We start from the raw sequence: 27,220 nt of genomic DNA on the forward strand, positions 1-27,220 counted from the left end.
AAGAACTGACAGGTTTGTTTCGTTCGTGACTATTTCAATTTGAGCAAGGATAACCTATGTTGAAATTCGAGCATTTTGGCGCGTTTAGAACCTCAATGTAAGTGACACACAGTTAGTTACTTAATGGAAAAAGTACAGGACCGAAAAAGTACAGGGCCAAAAAAGTACAGGGCCAAAAAAGTACAGGGCCAAAAAAGTACAGGACCGAAAAAGTACAGGGCCAAAAAAAAGTCTGGCAAACCACCCATGGACATGTACCCCGTCCGTCCTGTTTACTACTGCTAAATCGCAACGTCCCAGCCCAATGAGCCCATCCCTGAAACTCGCTCCCAGCTCCGGGGTCACGTGACGCCTCCACGCAGCCATGTTGTTCTGACTTCCAGCGAGCCGCTGCTGCCCGCGGAGAGAGGCACGGTAGAGGGAGGGGGCTAAGACTGCTGCCAAGTTTGGATATTTAATTAAACGGAGTTACAACAAGTTACTTGGAAGTTGCCGGCCGAAGAAGTTGACTTCGGGTATGTATTGTTCTCAATAGTTACGGAGTATTTGGTTTGCTAACTAACTAAGCTAGCGAAATACTTTCCCCCAGTCACACCACATCAATTCAATGGATTCACTCTGTGGAGTAAGTTGGATCAGGCGTTAGCACTACGTTAGCATTGTGGCTAGCTAGCTGACTCTGAGTAAGTTTTAAAGCTAGGTCGGTTAGTTTATTACTATTAGTGTAACTAGCTCTAACACACACGCGTCTGTATCCTACATAAACCTACCTGAATTATTATATCAACATCGGGTATATCTTGAGGTAGTCTTAAAAAAATGTAGCTAGCTCGCAAATTAGCTGACATAAGCAAGTCAGTCTCCATTAGTTAGCTACTATTATAGCCAGGAGTTAGCCTGCACTCTTACTGGTAAAAGCTTGACCACAAAATCCATCACTTTCCATAACTAGTCTCAGACGAACAGGATTAGCCATTATGTCATCTCCACATTTCAAAAGGTGACAGGTAGAATTGTACAGTTCATATTGTTTTTATGTTGATATGAATGTGGGAGGTTCATCAATGAGTCATCCGCAAAGTGTGGTGTAACCAAACTATCTGACCACACGTCAGCTGCCTCTGCATACATGGATCTGGTAGTATTCTTTTGCAGTCATTGGTTTTTACCCTCGTCTTGTCAACGTCGAATACTATACTAGTAGTGTTTAGCCCACAATCTAACGTTAGTGTGCCTCTTTACAGTGACGCGTTTTGTACGAGTGCTTTGCCATGTGCAGATTTTTGGTTTGTGGTGGTTGAGTACTTTGCACCTTGTATGTCCGCATTAATTATGCATAATCTACTAATCTACCGCCTGCATCCTGTTGTTGTGAAGAAATAATTTAACCAGTGATCTCCGCTTTCGCCTCCAGAAAGTGCAGGGGGACCAACAAGAAAGTGCAGGGGACCAACAAGACATAAAACAGCATTGGCCACTCTTTCTACACCCGTTTAGTGTCAACAGACATACACCCTGTTCTTCAGAGGTGGTGCATGCATGCCATGCTCCATATATAGAAGTACCGAAGGAAGTAAGAGATGCTTACCAAATACCAATACTTGACTTACTACTTCGACACAGGATAGAGAGAATGCAATTGTATATATAGGTCAATGGCACCATAGACTAAGATGGCATTTACTACCCCCAACAGATCATGAGTCATCATCCTAACATGGTAGTCAGTCACATCTCAGGGCGTTTGTTTACTCAGTGTGAAATCCTTTAGGCTGTTAGGCCTATAACACACACACACTCAATTTCTGCTACCCTGTTTCTGATTCTGCCTTCAGTGCCTTGTCTATCGTGTTCAAAAGTTGTATCTTAGCCTAGACAGAAAAGCATATTGAATATAAGTCTAATAAATTGTTCCTTTTCCAATAAATGTGTCAAACAGTTATCGCTTGATAATCAAATGCATTGCCAGCACAAAGTTGTTTGTCAGAACATTCTTGTTCTTTCTTGTCATTGTAAAACCAGTTCTCCCAGGTTAGATGGGGTAAAATTCGCTCAGGTGAACCGCTCCCAACCTAAGGAAAAAAGCTGCTTCTCCACAATGGTACAGGATGTTGCTCTGGTTTGGTTCCTGTAGGCTTATCCGATACATTCAATCCAATATGGCTCTGTTTATAAATGGATACAGATTAAACACGCTAGAATGCTTCGTGGTCAGACAAGAGTAGGTTACCTTGTCTTAAGCAGCTCACAGGTGCTTAGTTTCCTATGGCATAAGGCCCTATGCTCTCTAACGCTGACTTTGTTTTCAGGAAGGTGTTCTGACACAGAAAGTGACTCTAATGTAAAGCATTTCACTTCTGTGTTTGCTATGTGCTTTCTTTGAGCTGCAGTGGGGAGGGGGTTGGGTTCTTGCTTTCTCTTGCTTGTTCTTGCTTGTTCGTCTGCAATAATCTCCGATTGGTTGGCTGGCATGTATGGCTCTGCCGCCTTGATCATTTTACTCTTGAAAATGGTCCACTCCTTGTACCCGTTGCATAGGGAAGCTAACACTAAGCAAGATGTGAAAAACACTTTCCTTGCTAAGCAGAAACTTTTATTCTATGCTGCACAGGCAGGCACCCATCTTATCCCTAAACAGTGTTATTAGTTCTTAAATGGCCCAGAGGTGAATGTGCTGCACACATCAGCAAATCTGAATGAGGGAAACAGATGTCGTTGGAGCGCATTCCTCAGTGTAGCTATACTCCTCAATCTAACTGCTACCACAGACCCCATGCTTGAATTTAACAAGCACTACCAAAAACCTGGAAAGAGTTTGGAAGCACAACAGTTTCACACGTCATCGTCATGTGTTTATATTCAAGGTCTGTACAGCGTTGTTTTAACTTTAAACGTCAAAGCATTCAGTAAATGCTTTGCTTGCGGTGGGTGCAATGCAGCTACTGGTGCTTTCTGTGTGGTATGTGTAACTTTTTCAAATGAAAGCAGAAGCTAAGATTAGGGAATCAACTACACGACATGGTGCTTTTGACCTCTACTAGCCTACAGCTAATCTGAAATGGTTGTCCTAACTCTCGACCTGCATGGTGATTTCTGTGACCCTGTGAGCAGTCTGAGTGGACTCCTTAGGCTCAGACTTGCAGCTTTCACACTTCCTGCTACTTGAAATTGTAGTGTTGTTGGGAATTGTGTTTAAGTAATCATATGGCCTAAAAAGGAAAGCGTGTTGTGACAGAAAGGCACTTCAGCATCATGTTGTGTCAGCGTTTGGCCTGAGAGGCAGCTGAGGTCATGGAGGGGTGACCTCATGTAGTTTTGTGCTCACTGAAAATGGGCCAGTCACTTTCCTTGTCCAACAGTGATTTAGTGATGTGTCATAATAAATTGCCACCCTTCACCCCTGCAAGCCATTGAAAGTGTTTAACATTCGAATAGAATTGTTGTTTGTTTTGACTAGGGCTGGGCAAACGATCTTTTTTTTTTTTTCGATAATCGCAAGAATTAACGATCAATTATCGATTAATCGATTAACCCTTGGGGAAAAAACTTTATTTGTGTTGCTATTGCACACATTCATTCATTCACATTCAAACTAGACACTACAGTCAGATAACAATCCTCTTAAACAAGGCAGTGAGTAGCTTAAATTGTTTAACTTAAAAACACATTTTACGTTATAAATAAAAATATAGAAAATAAGTAACTCACCATAGGAGCAGTAAAAAAACTGTTACTCACAAATAGGAGGATGACTGAAAACATTAGTGTCCTTAAGAGCGTCCAGCTTAACTTAAATTTAAACTCCAGCGAGAGACTAGGCGGCAGGCCTACTGGTTCTTGTTCAGAAAGATGATCATGTTAACATGTTCAGGGGTGAGAGACGAACGCAATCTGGTGATACATGGACAAACTAATTTCCATTATTATTATTATAAAAATAAAAAAAAGATTATCGAGCAAAATATTTTGTGGTCGACCAAGATCCTTATCGATCAATTATCGATCGTCGATCATTGATGCCCACCCCTAGTTTTGACACTTCAGAACAGTGGGGATGGTTTCTTCTCATTGATCTAACAATGGGGGATTTCTCCTCATTGGTCTAATGTCCCTCAGTCACATAGGATAGACCATGCTCTTAATCAATTATGAGTCAGCAAACATGCACAAATTATTAAAGTAAGCTTTCCTCCCAGGATTCTCTGTAGACAAAGGCAGCTAAATAATCAAAAGCTATTTTTAAGAATAGATAAAGAAAGAGTTGTCCTTCAATGACCTATTGTCCTTGTTGTAGCTCACACCTACACAACCATCTAGCCTAGTAAGCCTACCTACAGTTGTCTGTAATTTACACATTGGAATTTCCCCCACCTGCTCATGGTTGAGATGAGGGGTGCAACGGTTCAGTTGGCCCACGGTTCGGTATGAACCTCGGTTTTTGGGTCACGGTTTCGGTACGTGTTTTAAAAAAAAATGCTACTGTTTATTTACAAACTGTTACTTTACAGTGTTTCCTCCAGGAATTTTTACATTAGTGGCGGAGAGCCCTGTCTGTGCGATTTTTTTCCGCGTGCACGCGCGCTCAAAACAACGCCTAATTTCAACCAAAACTAGAGGGAGGATGGCAAAAAAATCAATAAAAATATACAGAATATAAACTTGTGATACCGGTTTCCATCCATCAGCTCTGAAGGTTTACGTTACTCACGGATCCAATGTCCTTCCAAACGAGCAGTCTTGGCTCCGTCTCAAACACAACAGGAAAAGTATGTCCAACTTGGCGAAAGTTTCCGAGTATTTCCAACTTGCGACAGTTCTTCAACTTGCGACAGTTTTTCAACTAGATGTGATGGCTATCATGTCTATCAAAATTATCAAATGAGCCATCGTCCTGGCATGATTGGGTGTTGGTTTCAACGCACCTGTTGTTTGTCCTTCCTCCGTTTGCAACAAGAGACTCTGGACCTTTTCATTAAAGTGGTCTTAAAATCCAAAGTCCAAATAAAAGTAACAAACGAAAGTAATATATGTTGGTGTACATACCACAGCGCACAGTAGCTGCTGCTTGTTCTCCCGCTGTAGTTGGAGCTGGTGGTGGTGGTACCCCGCCATAAACGTTCATGCAGTTTCGGATCGCTCATAGCCACTGCTAGCTTCAGCAATGTTTGAAGTGTCTGGGACATCTTTTTTCTTGAAAAATCCATCCATCTGTCGCTGTTTTCGTTTAATTTTTCGAAGTTATTTAACGTGATATCTTATTTGTGCACCTAGCTAGCTAGATCAGCTTTTTGTATATTTTAGATGGTAGTACTACCGGTGACTTTTAGCCCGTTATTTGCGAGGAGAAAACACAGGCGCCCGAGCATTTCGGCAGGTAAGACTGCTGAGCAGGGATGGTTGAGTCTGCACGGTTCTCATGCCGGTTCACATTTAGACCAATCAGGAGTAGCCCTTGTGTCACGTCGTCAACTGAATGTTTAATGTCATTACGGTAATCTGATTTTGGATCAGCGATTAGAGAGAGATGGGCGTGGATTTAGGTGCACTTTTAGTCAACATCCATTATAGCGCTGATCTAGGATCAGATATATTTTAATCAGCTAAAATGTTCAGAGGTGGATTTTGTTTTTTTTTGTGTACTGAATCAATTAGTGGCGGAGGAAATTCATTCGTGGCGGCCCGCCACCAATAAATGCATATAGAGGAAACACTGCTTTACTTTATTTTGCTAATACTTATGGAACTTTAACATTTAGACACATTCCAGAATATGACTGATATATTGTATAATATAAATGGGTCAATGACGTGACGTGTACATTTTGTGTCCGAATGTAATATTTTCTCAAATTAACAATTAATATATATATATACATTATGTTAACTTAACACTATTTGCTCTCCTTTATTGAATACACAGAGTTTATGGAGATTTGTTACAAATTCAGGCACTTTCAGCTCTTTAAAGGGTTGAAAAGTCATTCGGTACAACCGTCCGAACACAAATGTGCCATTAAAATATCTAAAATGATTTTACAAGGGTTTATAACAATATACTGCAAATGGTTAAGGATTTTTATGTATAAATGTTTGCTTTCCTCATCACTTTTGTCACGAAAAATGTATTTCACTGATGTCATTCGGAGCAACCAATTTCAAGGTACCATTTTGGATTAAATCAACTGATAATCATCATGTGACAGGATATGACATCATTAAGACCCCTGCAGGAGACCCTCTGAGTGAGAAGAAAAGTAGCCAGCTCTCTCTTAAATGTTTGATAAATGCACTTTTCCACTCCCTGTTATGAATGTCCTCAAATATCACATCATTCGGTACAACCGCTAAAACACTCTGAAAATGTTGAAATATTTTAGAAATATATGTTTAATATGAATTCTTATATTGCAAAGTTCAAGCTCAAGGTCAAGTTCTCACATAGGTAGCTAAACATGTGCCTGTTTTAACTGTTTACTTGAAGAAAATCATTAGTTACAACCAGAAATAATCATTCGGTACAACCAGAAATCTCTTGTAAAAAAAAAGAAGATTTGGTTGTACCGAATGATGACAATCTATGCTAGTCCTATTAACACATCTTTGGGTGCAAAATCTTAAATATATTATTAATGGAAAATTGTGTTATGCATCATTAAACTTTTTTACTTTTTGCACTTCTGAAAACATTACGAAGTTAGTCATTTTAATTTTGTTAGACCTCAGGCACATATAGGGTTAAACTGGCTGTAATTGAAGCCGGAAACAAACGCTGCTAACAGCTTGCGGCTAACAAAGCACATCGCTAAAAAGGTCTAAACTGTATTTTAATAACATCACAACATGCTGATAGAACGCTCAGTCCTTGCTTTTGAACACGTCCTAAAATTAAAGTATGTACTGTATGTTTACAAGCCATGTATCACTTACTGTTAGCCTCCGGAAAACAATAACAATGAATCCATTCCACAAAGTATACATATAGCCGTTTCACGCGAGTGGTTTACGGTTTCACCAGCTGCCATCACCAAAAAAATGCCTCTTAGGCTTGAGGACTAGTATATAATAGGAGAGGAAGAAATGAAAGTAAAAATGCACTTAAGCCATGAGAGCTGTACCATCTGTAGCCCATTTTAAGTGCATATACGACACGCGTGAAACATTTCTGCGACACGCGTTTCTGTTCACTGTTTTTGTTCCCTCATCGCTGTATTCAATACCAAACCAGAATGAATGACCCCACAACACAGATTTGTAGCAATCCAGGGCTTCCTCAAACTGTTGCCATGTTCTCAACTCTGCTCGCCATGAACAAACATTTGAACAAGAAGCAACTGCGTTCCAGACCAACTCCACCTCCGACTTTGAATGAAACCCAGGATAAACCGAAAACCGCCACGGTTCACTAGTGTATTGGACCGTGGAAGGCGAACCGAACCGTCTGTAATAAAACCGAGAACCCCTAGTTGAGATCCCATACAGAGTGCTTCCCAAACCTTTTTGGGTTGTGAGTTGTGACCCAAAAGATAAACAAATCCTAGCCTATGTTTTCCAGTACATGACCCATAGAAACAAGGCCTCATCCGTACAGGTGAAGTGCACCTAAGCTTAGGTTTGATGAGTGTTTTTGATTTAACTGGGCCAAAGATTCTTTCCTGAGTGAACTCCTGCACGTCGGATTGTGCAAACTCTCAAAAAACGGTAACCTGCCCCGTCTGGCAACCCTGAGTGGGACAGTCTGCAACATGGCCAATGCTAGCTGGTTTGTTTGTTTACTTCCACTACATGTGTAACGTAGACACGTAGCCTATACCACGTCATCCGCTGACGAATTTACGTTTTACGTAGCCTAGCTGATTCGTTCCAAGCAAGTTAATGGAAACGCCCTGATTCGCGTTTCGAAATTTGCTTAACTTTTATGGAAACACCCAGCTTGATCCGCATTTCATGAGTCGCGTTTCGAAATTCGCTTGTCTTTTATGGAAACACAACTAGTGTGGTTCACCTGTCCCAAATACATTCTCTCTGCTGACATCACTAGGACTAACTGTCGTGTGGAACAGTGAGTCAATAACTGGATAGGACTTGTGTCCCCATCAGACACCATTTGCCTAATGATCACAGTACCATGGAGAGTATGGGACAGAAACGGCAGGCGTCATGAATAGTTAAGGCTGCCACTACTATGTCTGTGCTTGAGCTTCACCAAGTGTCCTATTTCCTGTATGTATTGATATCCAAACGCATAAAGGAGCATAATTCATTAAGGATTGGTCTTGTTGTTTGAATTTATTTAGACTCTCTTGTTGTCAAAGTAATGTAAAATGTCAAAGTAGAAAAACATACAGCAGGTCTAAACATAAACAATAATATCAATAACGCTGCATCCTTTTCAATACTGGTAACAGACTAACAAGTCCCCCAACACCCATTGCCCAGGAATTTCACTCGACTAGTAATGCAATGATTTTGAAGCATTCTTGAATTAGAAACCATTAGACAAGGCATTAGCTCCTCTGTGTCAGGCATGAAAAACCACTAACAGCCCCAAATAGGGCTGACATAAGACCCATGTCACAATTTAACACCATCGACTACAAGACTTTAGACAAAGTCATGTCACGTCTTAAACCATCCACCTGTGCCCTTGATGTCCTGCCAACAAGACCGTTGCACCCCTATTAAACACTAACATTTATATCAATGTCTTTTTAGCCATTAACTATTCTTCTTCTTGTTAAATGTTTATCTATTGAATTTCTCTACATATCTATTCTTGTCATTTTTATTGTCTTACTATCCTCCTCTTGCTGTATTTTTCTGTATATGAAGCACTTTGAATTTGAATTGCCTCTGTTGTAGGAAATGTGCTATACAAGTAAACTTGCCGTGCCTAAATGGTGCGCAGTTAGTCGTCTTAGTACTTGTACTCTGTCAATGACAGTTAAGTTGAATCTAATTTAGGCTATAATCTCTCCAAGTTTAGTCAAAGCACAACTACTCAAAGAGGGGCATCCCTTAGAGGGGCATCCCCAACAAAAGGTGGATATTATGATGGTTTTCATTATGCTCAAGGGTCTGAGTCTAAATCTGCAGCAGTAAGAGGTGAGAATGGCATGTCTCTCTCCAATAACAATGTCATTGGATCAGCTCATGTGAAAAGGAAACACCACCTAATGGTCCAGTGAGTAGTTTAACCTCTGCTCAGTGCTGCTTGCCCTTGTTGTCTTCACCAAACATGCACACCTGTTTAGATATCACACGCACACGCGCGCACACACACACACACACACACACACACACACACACACACACACACACACACACACACACACACACACACACACACACTCCACAACAGATTAATCTCCAATCCCCTTATCTCTGCTCATATTAAGACTTTGTAATGCCTCTTGTAGGCATGCCATTTGCATGTCATGGTAAGCCAGTGTGTGTCCTCTAGTACATCAGTAGAAAGACCTCTTCACAGGTAAGAGGCTGAGAACTTGCAGTGCAGTTGCATGTCATCGGAGACTCCTTTTTCATTTTGACAATTGGCACTCGAGTCTGTACAAGAGAGAGGGTGAGTACTTTGGGCACTTGCTGCACAGGGAGCTTGAGTAGTTATAGTGGCCTTGGATTCTCTTATCAGATCCCTTGCACTTCATGTTGGTATTGTTCTCTATCTTGAATCCACCTAACCCTCAGATAGGGAGAGAGACAGAAGGGTGGGTGAGAGCAAGGAAGGTAGGTCCAGTAGAGCACAAAATTATTTAGAAGACGGCCTTCTGGTCACTGGTGTTGCTCTCTGCAAAAAGGGTGCAGACTGAAGTCGATTAAGATAACCTGTGCTGATAGTGTGGATATAATGTAATAATAATAATAATAACTTTTATTTGTATAGCACTTTTCCTGCAAACGTTGCCGCTCAAAGTGCTTAAATGTGTTGCAGATGCAGAGAGGGCTTATGTATTACCCCCCCCCCCCCCCTACGGGCTGTGATGCAAGCCGGGTCCAAGGTGTAGCAAGTCATGTGATTTTCACTAACAGAAAGGCCTGAAGCAATGTGTGGTGGTTCTGTAGAGCTGTACCCACCGTCATATACATCTACATACATATCTATATCTATATATCTATATACATCTACCCATACTGTATGTCGCCAATCATTATTTTTTGCTAAAAACTCCAGACACACCAAGTCTAAGGTGTTGAAGATCTCTTGAATCATGAAGATGATGTTTCTGGTTTCATAGTGAATTGAACAGCTCGCCTACATACAGATCTCTCCGCATTAGTGTTTATAGTGAGAAGTGTACTCTCCTCATGCTCACCATCTCTCCAGAATAATGTTGGGTAATTACTTTCTCTTTGCTGTAAGTAGACATTTAAAATAGTCTGTGGCAAGACAAACCAGTATTTAAAGCTTTGCTCTCTGACTGCTACCCCTAATACACACACACACACACACACACACACACACACACACACACACACACACACACACACAACCCCCCACTACACCAGCCAGTCTACAAAAAATCTTTCCTGAATTGCTATGCATGCGTACATACATACACACACACACACACACACACACACACACACACACACACTCACACTCACACTCACACTCACACTCACACTCACACACCTACCTACCTCTAGGTCTACCTTGAAATTATTGAGGACTATATTTACTACAAACAAGTTTATTTAGGCCTATTGCATGTCCTCTTTAAAGGCGCAATTGGATTATTACCTTCCTTTGGCTAGCATTTTATTAGAGGCTTCCAATGATCAGCTTGTCTGTTAAATGCCAAAAATGTAAAAATGTAAGCTCGTGTGACCCAACATGGCATGCACTCATGTCAACAATACCACAACAGCTAACACAATAGACAGAATCTAAGCCTAAATGGCTCCACTGTAATCTAGGCCTATTACAGTTACCACTTCTTTAAACAGTGAGGCCTCATTATGGTCTATTTCCCCTAAGATGGCATGTTAACAGACTGATGTTGAGACATCCTTTATTATTTAGCTGTGTTAACATCCTATTACTCTGCAAAGTGTTTTCTCCCCATGAGGGATATGAGATAACAAGTAGGCCTACCTCATCACAGTCTCAGTACTCTACTGAAGAATTCAACGATTCAAAGCCCATTGACAACAGTTCAGTTCAAGAGATTGGGTTTGAACACTTGAACCACATCTCTGAAACACAGGAGGTCAGTGCTGGAGGACAACAAGGACTGTGACATTGTTCGCCACCATGGCCTCATCGGCAGAAGCATCTGCCTCATCAACAGACCTAAATGGATTCGCTTGTTTTGGAGGCTGCCATATATGACACAAAAAGCCTCTTTCTCTCTTTTCACCCTCTCTCTCTCTCTTGCTCTCTGTTTGCCACTACCACTCTCTCTTGGTGGCTGAGTCACTTCCCTGTCTTGCAAAGGTTCATGTGAGCTGGTGCTGGAATTGAACTACAATGCAGTGCAGTTGCGGACTCCAACAGTGGTCTGTAAATGTGCAAGACTTTATTTAGGTCACATTGGCAAAGGGTTTATAATTAGTAAATAAATGACTGAACCAGTTTATTATTCAATTCTAAACCATGTACAAACAGTTATAACTCATTTGTTTAGATTGTTATGCATTATAAATTAGCTTAGTTATACATCCTTTAATAACTAACTCTAACTAAAAAGTAGCACAGTTGTAAACTTATTTCCTGAATTGTGGGGATGATTTGGCTGGCACCAAACCGATTCAACATATTTTTACAAACAGTGCAATGTGAATCTACACAAAGTACAGTACAGCTGTCACGAATGTTTTACCCATCGCCCATACTTGAAATCCTATCTTGTATACTTATGGAGAAAATAAGTTATCAACATTATCAACATTAATTAATGAGTTAAGATTTGTAATTGATAAAAAAGTGTTAATATAAAGTGTAACACCGTTTGATCGTTTATGAATGAGTTACAAACATTTGTAGTATAGAGTATAATTAATGTGCACCTGCAGTATAACATCTAAAATAAGGCACTCCAAGTGAAGTAGCCTCACCTTTCATAAGCAATTATGAACAGTAATGAATGTTAATAAGGGACATCAAGTAAAGTGTGCATCATTCATAATAAGTAGTCATAATCGAATAATTCATCAATTGTTTATTAACTTTATAGTAATTAATGGCATTCACTTTTTTTTTTGCCCAGCTGCTCCACCTCATCCCTATACGCCGCCTCGTCCCCCCCCCGAGATGCAGCTCACTACGGTGGTGTCGTCTGCAAACTTTACGATGGAGTTGCTGGGGTGGACGGGGGTGAAGTCGTAGGTGTAGAGGTTGTAGAGGATGGGGCTTAGCACGCAGCCCTGGGGGGACCCAGTGCTGAGTCTGAGGGCTGTGGAGATGTGGGAGCCCACCCGCACCCTCTGGGGGCGGTCAGACAGGAAGTCCTTGATCCATGCACATATAGAGTGTGATAGTCCCAGGTCTAGTAGTTTGGTCACTAGCCTGTCTGGAAGGATGGTGTTGAAGGCAGAGCTGAAGTCCACAAAGAGCAGTCTCGCGTAGCTGTTTCCCCTCTCCAGGTGGGATAGAGTGGAGTGGAGAGTCGTCGCGATGGCGTCCTCTGTGGACCTGTGGGCTCAATAGGCGAACTGGTATGGATCCAGGTTGGGCGGGAGGCGTGTGACTATGTGGGCCCGGACTAGTTTCTCGAAGCACTTCATGATGATTGGTGTGAGTGCCACCGGGCGGTAGTCGTTTAGGCAGCTCACCGTGCTTTTCTTCGGGACTGAGATGATAGTTGAGGTTTTCAGGCAGGGTGGGATGGTGGCCTGGGACAGGGACTGGTTGAAGATGTTGGTGAAAACCCCGGCCAGCTGGTCGGCGCAGTCCCTCAGCACCCGTCCCAGGACGCCATCCGGCCCTGAGGCTTTCCTGGGGTCCACCGCCTTCAGCACGCGTCTCACTTCATGCTCTGTGAGGGTGAGGTTGCTGAGAGCTGGAGAGAGTGGTGTTTGTGTTGTGGTTACCTCCGTTCGCCCCTCGTCGAACCGGGCGTAGAAGGAGTTCAGCTTTTCCGCCAGCAGGGGGTCGTCCTCCGCGGCTGTGAGCCTGTTGGCTCTGAAGTTTGTCATGTGCTGAACCCCCTGCCACACCCGCCTGGAGTCGTTGCTCAGGAAGCATTCCTCAATCTTCTCTCTGTGGTCTGCCTTGGCCTCCCGGATGCCACTCTTTAGGTTAGCCCTGGTGGTGCTGTACAGCAGTGTGTCCTTCGCTGAGAAGTCGTTGTCCCTCTCCTTGAGCAGTTTTTGGACCTTCACAGTCATCCATGGCTTCGTGTTGGGGTAGACCCGGACACGTTTGTCCACGGTGGCTGAGTTGGTGCAGTTCACTATGTGGTTCAGAACCGACGACGTGAACTGTTCCAGGTCCTCATGCTCATATTCCTGCCATGAGGTGTCATTCAGGCAGATCTGCAGTGGAGCGGACCCTGCTGGCCAGGTTCTGACAGGTTCTGACTGATTGATAACCTGCTGTAACAGAGTGACCTATACATTGTGCCCCAGTAGCAGCCATTAAATCCAAACTTACAGACCTTAACCATCGGCTTCAGATAGGGATGTCCAGATCGATCGGCCAGCAATCAGAATTGGCCGATATTCAGTAAAAATATGAGATCGGGGAAATCCGATAATGCTTTCTAGTCGCCGAACACGACGACCGGTCAATGACACAAACAACGTCAGCCAATTCATTGTTGCATGCTGCTCATTAACCTATAGGAGCCACTCTCCCATACTTGTTAAACAAAAATATTTAGGTGAGGCCCGTGGCAGGCCCGTGGCAGGCCCGTGGCGACAGTGCGGCACGGTCGCAGTCAAATCTTTACTTCTCATAGCCACCCATCTCCCAGTGTGCACAGACACTAGCGTACTGGAAAACCAACAAGGATCGTTTTCCTGCCCTCGCCACTGTCACACGATCTTACCTCTGCACCCTGCAATAGTGTGGAGAGCGAGTGCTTGTTCAACGCTGCATCCAACATAGTGAATGAACAGAGGGACACTCATCCGAAAAGGCAGAGATGCTCCTCTTTATCAAAAAGACCCTGCCAAAGATGCTTAAGAAGCCATAGGCATTTAGCCTAAGCGATAACCTACTTTTAGATTATTTTCATTTGGCCTGCGTGCTATTATTTATTTTCAGGTCCAGTCGTACCATGTTTTAGAAGCCACAGGCCTTAGGCCTACTTTATTTTACATCCTAAACGGATGTAGGATATTCGTTTAGCCTATTAAATCAGCAATTCCCCCCCAGCCTGTTAATAATTAGGCTGCATTAATTCATTATTTAACTGATTGAATTCATATTATTTATTTATTTTGTTTGCAATAATGCAAAGCGGTTCCAAAACATAATAATGTCTATCTGTTATGAGGCAATGTTATAGGCATTTTATTTGTTAGGCTATTTTGTTGTAAATAATGTGTTATTTAATTCACTATTCGTTTTCTTGAATTCATATTTCTTTAGACTACTACGGAAGAGTATTAGGGCCAACAACTGAATTTATAAAAAAATTCTCCCGAAAGGAGGAGGGGTTATATTCTGAGTTTAAAAGCTGAATTTCTGAGAAAAAAGTCTGAATTTCAGAGATTAAAGTCAGAATTTTGGAGAAAAAAAGTCTGTACTTCCCGATAGTTCCTCCTGCACAAAGGCTATTAGCTCAAAAAATTCTGACTTTAATCTCAGAAATTCTGAATATAACCCTTTAGGGAGAACGAGCTTACTCTTCCGTAGACTAGCCTACACCAGATGATAATTAAAAACACAAATCTTCATTAAAAAAAAATATTTGTAAAAGATTGGTATCGGCAGATATTGCTCTAGGGGCATCCCTAGCTTCAGACTAGGATTCTTAGCACAGAGTTGCGTGTGTCTCTTTCATTATAGTATTGTACCATTTGGACAACATAGGGCACTCATTGGAGTATACAAACATTTTGTAGAGAGATATTATATTGAATTGAAAAATTCTGAAATATTGTGTTCAAATTCATAACCTAGTTCTGGATGCAAGGACAAGAATCAGTCCTTGATATTCAAATAATGTTTTAATTTCAGAGCTAAGCAATGAAGTAAAACAACCTAAGGCCTGTATGTTTTGTGTGATAAGGTCTGACCTATTTACTAAGCTCTTTAGGCATTTATAAGTCATTATTTGAGAACCAAAGTATGTATCAAATTGGCCATTGAACAGCAAGTAGTCTATGATAAAAAATATAACTTTTTTACTTAATAAAAACCAACGTTTTTGCAATGGTCCCTGTCTAGGAAACCCAGGGATATTTTTAGATGCACCGTCTCACAGTTTGAGAGATGCAAAAGGCTATTTTGCATGCGGGTGCCTCTTCTGTTCAACGTTACAGGAAGGAGTGGGGGAAAGGGACATTCATTATTAGCTAGGCCGTTCCCCCATACATTTCCATTAGCCTGGATGCCCTCATGCTTGTGGAAAATGTTGGTATAGAGACCTCAATGTTGCTTCGGGGACATTTGGGAGGTAGACTGAACTATGCTCATTAGGCCCTCCCTGTAGCCTATACCTAGTCAACTTCAAATTGTGAACATTGTGGTAAAAGTGCTGACTTGATGCCTTGAAGTATTTTCATGTCTGCATTACACTGCAGGCTTATCTACTGTGAATGAATGAATGAATGAATGAATGAATGAATGAATGAATGAATGAATGAATGAATGGACTTTATTGTCATTGCTACAGTACAGGTACCAAACAACGAAATTTAGGAGGGGTGGCTCCCCTGGTGTTAGGAAAGGAAAAAAAACTTTTAGAAAAAGAATAAAATCACTACTGTCACTACATCTACTGTCACAGCCTCAATCTATTCTGGGAAAAATGGACCAATAGTCATCAATGTAATGGCTTCCTATTGGTCTACCCGCACTTCTCCTCACATCAGAGGGGTTTTTCTATTAAATTCAACTTGTTTTCTATCTAAAAATATATACATATAGATACATGTTTGTCTTGTATTCAGCGGATTTTGATTAGAAAATGTAGCCTCCTCAAACTCCGGTTGTAACTTCTAGTGGAGCCCCTGTCTACTCTCGCCCGCTAGACACTGTTTGTGTGAATGGTCTGGCTAACTTGTAACGTCAGCTGGCTCACTATGAATTGCGTGATCAATGTTCCCATATGCTATTAATATTGGTCTTAAAATTCTGAAAAGAATAATATATAGGGTTGTGTAATAAAAATTAATAGTTAAATATAAAGATTAAGTTGAATTTCATAATGTGCGTTCCATTTCTGCATAGCAGTGACCACTTGTTACTTAGGTCTAGATTCTATTGAGATAAATTCCACTAATTGGCATGTATGTAAAGGGGTAAACCTTGATAACTTTTGAACCATACATGATAGAATCATGGGGTTTGGACCATTGTTTTTCTCATACAATTCTCTATGTGATGGATACATTTCTTGTAATCTTAAGTGAAAGCAAAATGATATGTGTGAACACCCTACATGTTGGCTAGGTGCCCAGTCCGTGTGAGATCTGGTGGTGCTGATGCCACAGGTGGAACGCTGAGCAGCTTGTTTAGTTCTCAAAGGGCCAGTTGGTGATGGGGAAGCCCATGGTGTGAGCCTGGGCAAAGGTAGGCTCACCACCTGCCAATCTTGTAACTGAACTCTTTCCCACCTGCCAGCCTGGATCACACCAACGAGAGGAGGCACAAGAGAGAGCAACCATTGAGCTCCCTTAGTGACAAACTCTCCAAGTGTTGTTACGGGGTGTGTCTCGGGTGTTGAGGATGAGGATGAGTTTATCCTGAGTGTGTTTTGGCTACCTCTTGGTCTCCTGTTATTTTGGTTGAGTCTGTGTTTTGGTATAATTGTAAGCTTGGAAAAGAACTAAATCAAGATTGATTTAAAGGTTTTGTTTTCAGCCAAATTTTTTTATTATTTCCAAGTGATGGTGTTCTTTGGCAACTGTGACCTTCCTGAAGTGGTGATATATCCTCCAGAGGAGCCACATATCACTCTGAAGTAGACCCCCTACACCCCCCCTACCCTACTTCCCACCATACAGCACAAACATGAAGGGTTTGAAATAGGGTTTCATTAAGGGTTGAAAATAATTGTGCATTTTTTTCTCTCTGGCAGAAGGCAGCACTGAGATGGATTGTTTTCCTCCGTCTGATGTCCAGTGTGTCTTATACTGAAGAGGCAGTGTGACCTACTTGTCAGTCATGCTGTTACTCAATGTGTGAGCCTGTCGATGTAAGAGAGAGTGAGAGTGCTGTGGGATCTTTCAACTAGGCTTATTAGTGGATCTACTATACAAATCTAGAAACCTGGGGGGTATTCCATCAACGTCGCTAAAGGAAAATCCAGGCTTATTTTTGATAAGTCTTGTGACAAAATAAGCCTAGATTTTCTTTTAGCAACGTTGATGGAATACCCCCCTGAGCTCCAGCAGCGTTCTGCAGCCAGTCAGAGACATCCCCATTCATGAGAGCTCTAGCCTGAGCCGGTGCGTGGTGCTGTTAATGCAGTCTCTGGGACTGATATCAGCCCTGGGTGGTGTAGGTTCAAATCCACCCATTGGCACTTCCACCTCGGTACACACTTTATCTAGCTATATCTGTTAATTTCCCACAAAAAAATGGATCGATCTTAGAAAAGAGTAATAGGACTATTTTATCTGTTTATCACTGTTAATGTACCTGGCTTTGCAGCAGTGTCCCCCCCCCCCCCCCCCCCTTCCCACACATTTCAAGCTTAGATGGAGCTCAAGAGAATGTGAATATAGCCTTTCTGAAAACTAAAAGCTCTTTTTATCTCTGAAGTGGCATATATAATTCCATCTGTCTCCACCCTGCTCACTCTGTCTTCATGTTTCAATCTCACTTCACGTCATGAGGTGAGTCACAGTGATGTTCGGGTGGGCGTCTGGTTCTAGCTCGTTAGGCTCTTAAGCCTAAAACAACCACGCCTATACTATCTCAGACCTTGTGGGTGCTGTGCCTCTCCCCGGAAGATGCTGAACGTCAAAGTGCTCTTGAATGAAATCTTGTTGCAGACCTCGAACCGAGTTTGAGTTGATGCTGCTGTATAGAAACGTTTTTCAGTGTTAGTGCTGTGCTTTGAAGATTACTCCCCCCTCTCTCTCACACTCACTCTCTCACTCCCCCTCTCTCCCTTTCCCTCTCTCTCTCTCTCTCTCTCTCTCTCTCTCTCTCTCTCTCTCTCTCTCTCTCTCTCTCTCTCTCTCTCTCTCTCTCTCTCTCTCTCTCTCTCTCTCTCCTCCCACCCGCCCAGCCAGGCCTTGCTTTAGATATCCTCATCGATCTCTTTGTTGGAGCTCAAGCCTGTTTTCATGGCAGTGGGCAGCAAGGCTTCACTAACTAGGCTAATTATATCACCCCGCTGTCTCCCAACAGCCTCCCCTCCAGGGTCGCACCAGGCCCTACTCCATATCTCACCCGTGGTGTTAGCTCTCCCATTGGCTAATGCACAGATCACTGGGAGCTTGTTCGCTTCCTTGTGTGGCCTAAGCGTTAATGTTAGTGTTAGCTCCTCTGCTAATTAATGTGATCACTGCAGTGGCAGTGGCATTGGGACAGGCCTGAAGCGACATCGCCCTTCTTCGACTCTTTCCAATTCTCTAGTCAGCTCTACATCTGTGTGAGTGTGTGTGAGTGTGTGTGAGTGTGTGTGAGTGTGTGAGTGTGTGAGTGTGTGAGTGTGTAAGTGTGTGAGTGTGTGTGTGTGTGTGTGTTCAGATAGATTATGTATGGTAAATGTTTGCTGTATGCTTGATTTGCAACTGAGTGGTCAAAATAGGCTTAAACCATCTGTGTACATACATTATGCAAGTGAACATCTTTGCGCATCACCAGTTCAAACAACCCAACAGCCAGGGTCACGTGTCTTGCATCTCTCGCAGGGTGGCACCCCCAGGCCGTGGGGCCCCAGCAGCCTTTCACCTCTCTCATCAGTGACCTATGACCTGTCTGCCATCAGAAATGCCCAAAAGTACTGAGCTCACGGTCAGATTTACACTGAAATGAGGTGGGAGACCTGAGGGGCTGCTTTTTCATGGATCAGGGGTGTATTTCTCTGATTTCATGCCAGTATGCTCTGAAGCTGTGACTAGTGTATGAATTGGATTGAGGGAGAAAGTGGAGAGAGAGATGGTGAAAGAGAAAATAATGGGAAGAGAGTGAGTGTGGGAAAGATCAAAAGAGGCAGGGAATTTGTCCTCTGGACGGAGAGAGAGAGATGGAGCAAGAGAGTCAGAGATAATTTATGTGTCATCAGTAGTTAGGGCAGTTGGAGTAAAAGAGAATGATGGGTCAGCTACGTCATCCCTATCAAGTTAGACATTTTGGGACCATTTCAGATATTTTTAGCATACTCTCATAATTATGTGGTCATCATTTGCATCTGTCTTGTTCTGCTCCAGCACACAGCCAGATGGTCTGGGGTACAGTGGAACATCAAACATATGCAGCCATTAACCTCAGTAATGATAGTTCAGTCAAGACACTCACATCAGTTTACCCATTTATTGCATGAAGACGATAATATATTTAAGCTTGGCTTAACTGCATGGCTCCTCTCTGTATAGCTCCCTGCCTGGAGTAAAAAAAAAAAAAAAACATACAAGTACAATATGGCCGAGAGACTAGGTACTTGTGGTTCCATAAAGTGGCTTATCAAACCCCCCAGTAGGTAGGCTACATACAGAGCGACTGAGCAGGTGGGGTGACCACACAAAACTCATATATATCCGAGCCAGTACGAACATGTCACACTCTTCGATACCAGGAGGAGTGTAAACTTGGCTGCTTTTAAACATCTGTCCCTTGAACGTGTAGCCTAATGTTTTTGTATACGTGTGAACCAGTGGTCCTGTCACCAGACAGATCGCTGTGACATATTGCTCAATTTGTCTCTGGTCTTATTTGTCTTTTACAACTATTGCCACTTTATTTCTCTTGTCGGTGCAATGTCAAGGAACTGAAGCCTAATCATTTTACACTCTTATACTTGTATAATGGGATGTAACAATAAACTTGACGTTTGACTAACAGTGCCTGCCTGAACTAAAGCTATGCTTCATTCCAGATAATTGTCTTTGCGAGGTTGGAGCTACACTGAGTGTTTGCTTCCCTGTGTTTATGAATGTGGGTGAATATGAAAATAAAACACTGAAGAATAAATGACAGGTCAAACATAAGACATACATATTTATTCCCATTGATTATTTCAACAGTCATGGACTTGATCGAACCAACTCGTGGTCACATGTTAACATTCCATTATATTTGACTCCCAATTACATTTCAGGATTAATAATGATTGACAATGCTTTGCTCATCCCTGTGTACCAGATAATCGATCATATCAGATCCTAGATTCAGTTAATACCACTCAAAATGCTATTTCACCATGTCCTCAAATTAAAATAAATCGGCTTGCGAGACGTTTACGCTCAAGCCAATAGCTGAAGCTGATGACTCTCTATGTCTCGTTAACAATGCAATGCATGTGAACATTAGACATCTCTGTGATAATCTGGTCACGATTATGTTGTGCTGTTTTAATAGAAAATGAGAATAGAGTATCAACAAAATAACTAGCCTAATTTGACAGTTTCAACATATGGGGCCGGTTTCAGAGACAAGGCTTAAGCCTAGTCCTGGACTAAATCACACTTTCAATGTAAAATCTCCATTGAAGATGTTTTTTAGTCTAGGATTAGGCTTAAGCCTTGTCTCTGAAACCGGCCCATGAAGTTTTAACCATACCTTAATGTGAGTCAAGGACAACACGGGAGAATGGTGCCCACAACGGGCTTAACTCAAAGAATATCTCTCTGTCCCTCTCCTTAACATTCCCAGCAAAGGCGTGAGATTCATTATTATCGCAAAGGAATGGCAAGGGTGCATTTTCCTCGGGCATGTTACAATCGCAAAGGAATTGACAAATGGTCAGGTTGACTTCTTCAGGATGTCCGCCAGGCTCATTCAACTGCAAATAGTTATTCACATTGAAGTCAAGGCTGACACCACCAAAATCCCTCTACAATGCTGACAAGTTTAAAAAAAAACTTGAGGTGCTTGTCCTTCCAGCATAGGGTCATAGCTAATAAGAATATCTTATCTTGCTGTTTTTGCTTTAGTCACTTTTTATGCAAATGTTGCTTTAGTGATGTGTCTCTTCTATTACTTTTCATATTCATAGAATATAATATACTGCAGCGCACAAATAGGCCAAATTTATTTTCACATTCCAATTCTGTATGGCTATTCATGGGGAATGGTAACTCAAAGATTAGAAAGGGACTAGTAGATGGAGAATGAAAAGCTGCTATTTTGTGACTCACTGCCTTTTTCTTTTCATGTTCAATGTTCATGTTCTTTTCATCTCCCAGGAGGGGCTAAGATGGTGGACCGGCTGGCAAACAGCGAGGCCAACTCCAAGCGCATCGGGGTGGTGGAGGGCTGCTTCGGTGCGGCAGGCCAGCCGCTGGCCATTCCAGGCCGCGTGCTCATCGGCGAGGGCGTGCTCACCAAACTCTGCCGCAAGAAGCCCAAAGCACGACAGTTCTTCCTCTTCAACGACATCCTAGTGTATGGAAACATTGTCATCCAGAAGAAGAAGTACAACAAGCAACACATCATTCCACTGGAGAGCGTCACCATCGATACAGTGGCCGACGAGGGCGACCTGCGCAACGGCTGGCTCATCAAGACGCCCACCAAGTCCTTCGCCGTCTACGCCGCCACGGCAACTGAGAAGTCTGAGTGGATGAGTCACATTGGCAAGTGTGTGGGCGACCTGCTTGAGAAGAGCGGGAAGGCGCCAACAGGCGAGCACGCCGCCGTGTGGATACCTGACTCGGAGGCCACTATCTGCATGCGCTGCCAGAAGGTCAAATTCAATGCCGTCAACCGTCGCCACCACTGCCGCAAGTGTGGCTTTGTAGTGTGCGGCCCGTGCTCCGACAAGAAGTTCCTGCTGCCCAGCCAGTCGTCTAAGCCGGTTCGCGTGTGCGAGTTCTGCTTCTCGCAGCTGGCCACAGGGGGCGGCTTGGCCCCGCGCTCTGACTCCTACAGCCGACCGGGGTCAAAGTTTAATAGCAGCAACTTGTCGGACGACGATGATGAGGACGACAGCAGTGACTGAGAATGGCTCAACTCCTGCCAACCGTCCTTCTTCCTTCTATTCAGGAATTAATTAGTGCTATTCCATTTATTATTTTGGGGTTTTTGCTTTGTCTTTAGTTTAATTGTGTCAATCCCACCACTGCTTGAAATGTTCAACGGAGGATTAGTTCATGGCGTTCATTCAACGCTTTTGAGGAACATGCTCTCTTATTTTGTTTCTTTTTATTTCTTGCTGGAATTAGTTTTTTTCGAACCATGATGATATTGTGGTGAAATGCCTGTTGGAAGTTGTAGTATGTTCGGTAAACATCTGAACACTATTTGCAGACTGGTTGCTTCTTTTGACATTTCACCTTCTCCAATGTTCATTATTTTATATGAATGAATCAGTGGACCCCACTACAGGAGAGAGTGGTGCTGAGAGTAAATTAACACCACTCGTTGTTCCTAACTAATTTCATCTTTGAATTGATCCCCCCCCCCCCCCAAGGAATATATTTTTCTACCAATGAACCTTAAGAGGTGCTTGTCCTTCCCGCAATGCTGTATGTATTTCTGTAGGGACAAGTGAGTGTTTGGCAGTGTTTAGGCATGCTGTCCATGGCCCTCTGTAAATCATTCAGGAGAAATACCTACGGTGCATTCTTTTTAGGTGTGTGTAATTTCTTCAGTATTTTTCTACCCTCTATGTATATTTCTCCTCTACAATATGCTTTTGATTGAAATGAATTGTTGTACATTTAACAAATGTCTCCAATGATCAGTATGCAAAGCCTGGAAAGCTAATGTTAACTGTCTTATCTGTTTAACCTATTTTAGTTTGTTGCTAATGACAAATCCGCTAATGCTTTGTATGATTGTATGGTTAAGCTAGGTGTGTGTCTTAGGATGCCACTTCCAATTTGGAGGTTTAACAGTTTCTCTGCATGGCTTGGCTTGATATGAGATGCCGACAGTCAATCGTCCCAAAAATGAACAATGAAGTTCTTAATTGTCACACAGTGCCTTCTTAGAAAGATACGTAGTCTGTTTAAAGAACAGCACGACGAGTCAGTCTTTGAAATTAGAGACACAAAAAAGGATGCTGCAATGACCAGCCCACAAATATATTTTTGCCCAACACAGTGCGAGATATTTTGAAGAGGGGCACTACCATTTTAAGGGGGGAAATCCATGATTTAGTGTAGACTTTAAGTGCAATCAATGTGTGTGATTGTTAACCATGGTGTGTATGTTTGTAGTTGAAGTGTACGAGGGCTTTATGCTTTACTTCAAGAAGATGCTTTGCTTTATAGAGTACAGTCCAGTGTTGTGATGTTCCTGGCTTAACAGATTGTTTTGTCTAGAGAGACTGGCAAACATGTGGTTAAACTGTCTGGCAAACATGTGGTTAACTTCCACAATGACTCGAGTGAAGATCAGGAAATCAGCCCATTGTCTTACTGTGGTCTCCTCGTGTGCGACCGCTTCCTAACCTGCCATTCTAAGGTCAGAGGGCATTTGCACTGTCAGAAAAACCTCCACTGAACTTCACTAACCCTGGAGGGAAAGTGTTGCGTCGCCCCACAGGAACTCTCAAGTCCATTTACTTCTCTCAGAAAAAAAGAAACAAGACCGCCCCTATCCACCCCCTCCCCTCTTCGTTCCTGTAAATTAATTGAGCTTCCCTATAAGATGTGACCATGGTCTAAGGCGCAGACCATGTGAACTGGGAACTGAGATTTAATTTGTTAGAGGAACAATGATGGACTTACCAACAACCACAACTTTCTTTACACAAATGTAAACACACTAACTTTACAGGTTCTCCACTCTGGGTTGGACCGATCTTAGTCTCATCACTTTCAATAGATCTGTTTCTCTTCCTGTGTTTCCATGGTTTCTTTGTATGTCTTCTGCTTTGTAGCATTTTTACACTTGAACAGTCAAGCTCAGAGGTGGTTGTAGACTTGAACTCGTTTTCAATGTTGCCTGTTAAATTTTTCAGTGGGAAGTGGAACGTTTTTTCTGCTCAGAAGAACTGCGTGTGTTGAGTGGAGGAACTGAGATTGAAAAGGGATTCTTGTGTTTTTATGCGTTTCTTTACATACATCACTAAGGAGTAATTGTAGACCTCTGTAACAGTGGGTTTCTTCAGCAGGCAATAAGACATGAGAAAATCAATACTTCTGATGTTTGAAAACAAATCTCTTGACTAACCCATAGTTTCTAATGATCTTTTAGTACTTTGGATGCACTCAAAATGCTTCAACAGCTTCTTTTGTGGGTTATCATACTTACATGAAAAACACCAATCTGGTCTCTAGTATTTGGCATATCTATCTTGACTTAAATCCTAGCATATACTGATGTTCATCCAATGGTAATGTTATTCCTCTTTATGAGTATTTTAAAAATAATTCTTTTTTTGTTTTAATTCTGTTGATTTTGTACATTTGTACAGTTTGTTTTGTAAAGTATATTGTTGTAAAATTACGCTGTTTCAGGTCTCCTTGCGCTCATCCCACCCACACGTACGGACTGTATTGACCACCAGCACTTTACCCTCCCCGTCACCTCAGGAGAGTGGTCGCAACCAAGAGCTATGTCACTAAGACCTTTGAGACAGGACTGGATTACGGGAATTCCTCAGGACGTCACCTCAGGAGGGTGGGTGCTGGTGGGGCCGACACAACCTGAGATTTGGATTTGTACATCCACGAAGCAACAATTACTTTTTGAGCACAGAACTGAGGGAACAAGAATTCTGAAAGAGACCATACCATACCTATTAAAGAGGTTTACTTTGTCTGTTTGGTTAGTTTGGTTTGTGAACCACTCGCATATCATGGATTTTCCAAGTTCTCTTGTTTGCTGTTGGGTGGTCTTTATGTTGTTATCCTCTTTGTGATTTGTTTTGTTCATTTTATTTCTTGTTTAAAACTTCTCAAAAGGGCTTAAACCTGAATGTAATCATGCATATCATCGCTACTAATTCTCAGAAATATATATATAACGTATTGCCTAAAGTCTTGTCTTTTTGTGGCTTGATACTCTCACACACACACTACTCTCACAACACTTTTTTTCAGAATAGGCTAGGTGCACAATCTCCACTACTTCCTGAAAGGCACCTTGCATGAACATATCCTGTCTCACTCTATTGGTTTAATTGATTAATCAGCTGTGCACTGTGTGTTCCAACAGTTTACCGCACAGCTGATTAATCAATTAAACCAATAGATGAGACAGGATATGTTCATGCAAGGTGCCTTTCAGGAAGTAGTGGAGATCGTGCACCTAGCCTGTTGGGTGTATGCCATTGTGTTTAGTCGGCTTGCCAGGAGGTGGTGACAGTTTTCTCAGGGAGTTGAGAACTGACTGACTTATGACATCGTATCTGGTTTGGTCACATGACCTCTCGTTACCTTGTGACTATTACCAGGCTACAATTCAGCTGCCAAACTGGTCTGTCAGTCCTGCTCAATGTTAAGCATGGGTGGGTCGTAGGACGTCCACCATGTACATACATTTTTACCACTTCAGTTTTTATTACACTTCTTTAGCTGTGTGCCTCTTTTAAGGCGACAGACGTTATGGAAGGCTTGATAATTCATCAAACACTGAAGAACATTTTAGACATTAAAATAAAGTGTTAGATGGATAGAAACATGAAATATTAGGTAGGCATCTCCAGAATTATTCCTAAATCATTGCATGGAATGGTATGATACCATTCTTCATTCCATGCATTACAATGAGCCCGTCCTTTGATTTCTGCCTCCCCTGAACTTTGTTGTATCAAACTCATTTGGGAAGTTTTAAAATGGTGAGGGTTAATTTGACTCCACTGTCTAAATGTTAGAATTTTTCCACATCCAAAACTATCATTAGAGCATTGAGGTACTAGTTTAAAATGTTGATCATGACAATCCGGTTTCTGTTTTAGATTGGGCCAAACCAAATGGTTAAGGACCCTGGCTAAATGCCAGAAACCGAAGAACACGAATCACTGGGCAAACTACAACATGGAACAGGATTTCACATTACATCTGAATTTGGATGGTTGCTGACTGTCACATTCCCTGAATAAATTATTTATTTATGCAGTTGAACTTTCCCAACAACATGCAAAAGAACCATTAAAAGCACAATGAAATAGAATAGCTCAATACTAATTAGCTGTGAGCTACCCTCACTCACATATTACACCCCACAGGTTGCTGAGAGTAGCTAAATAATCTCCCTCTGGTATAACGAAACAAAACTACTTTTTGAGAGTAATTAATGTAGCCTAAACATTTTGTTAATGCCATTTGCAGCAAAAGGTTGCTACTGCTGTTAGAGTTGTGATGTTGTAATTTATCATACATATAAACATTGTGTAAATACTGCGGGTAAGCTAACTGACTACACACTCTGATACTTCCACACACACTGATATAGCAGTATGGATTGCCTTATGATGAGAGTGATGAAAAGAATGGGTGCCACTGTCATGCCAGGAAAAGTCATTTTTGATCAGTTCAAGGTAAGGCAAGTTTATTTGTATAGCACATTTCATACAACAGGGGCAATTCAAAGTGCTTTACATATAGCATTTAAAAATACAGCAAGAGGAGGATAGTAAGAAAATAAAAATGACAAGAATATAAGTTAAATAGATAAACATTTAACAAGATTATAGACAATAAATAAAAAGTAGATATAAGAAGTAAATAGATAAAACATTTAATAAGATAATGGTTAATGAATAAAAAACATTGATAGAAGTGTTAGTGTTTAATCATAACTGCTGCAAAACATGAAGGTTTTTAGCTTGGTTTTAAATATTTTTAGGGTTTGGGCCGGTTTGCTTTCTTCAGGGAGTTTGTTCCAGGAGCATGCGGCAGAGTGACTGAAAGCTACTGCACCGTGTTTTGTTTTCACTCTTGGAATAAGTAGCTGATTAGTCTACTGACCTTAAGCGGGGTACACACATAAGGAGTTTTTGGCCGGTTTTGGCACGATTTTTGG

The 27,220-nt window shown here is 41.9% G+C and overlaps 1 protein-coding gene across 1 annotated transcript; it reads left to right on the top strand.

Annotated features, from left to right (window-relative positions):
- Positions 1-402: 402 nt before the first annotated feature.
- Positions 403-25,223, top strand: plekhf2 (pleckstrin homology domain containing, family F (with FYVE domain) member 2). Its single transcript, XM_080540921.1, has 2 exons — positions 403-515; positions 21,490-25,223. Exon 2 carries the CDS (start codon positions 21,501-21,503, stop codon positions 22,242-22,244), a length of 744 nt encoding a protein of 247 aa, XP_080397047.1. The 5' UTR covers positions 403-515; positions 21,490-21,500; the 3' UTR covers positions 22,245-25,223.
- Positions 25,224-27,220: the final 1,997 nt, after the last annotated feature.

Source organism: Nansenia antarctica, assembly GCF_963989245.1.
Source record: "Nansenia antarctica genome assembly, chromosome: 10".
NCBI lineage: Eukaryota > Metazoa > Chordata > Actinopteri > Argentiniformes > Microstomatidae > Nansenia > Nansenia antarctica.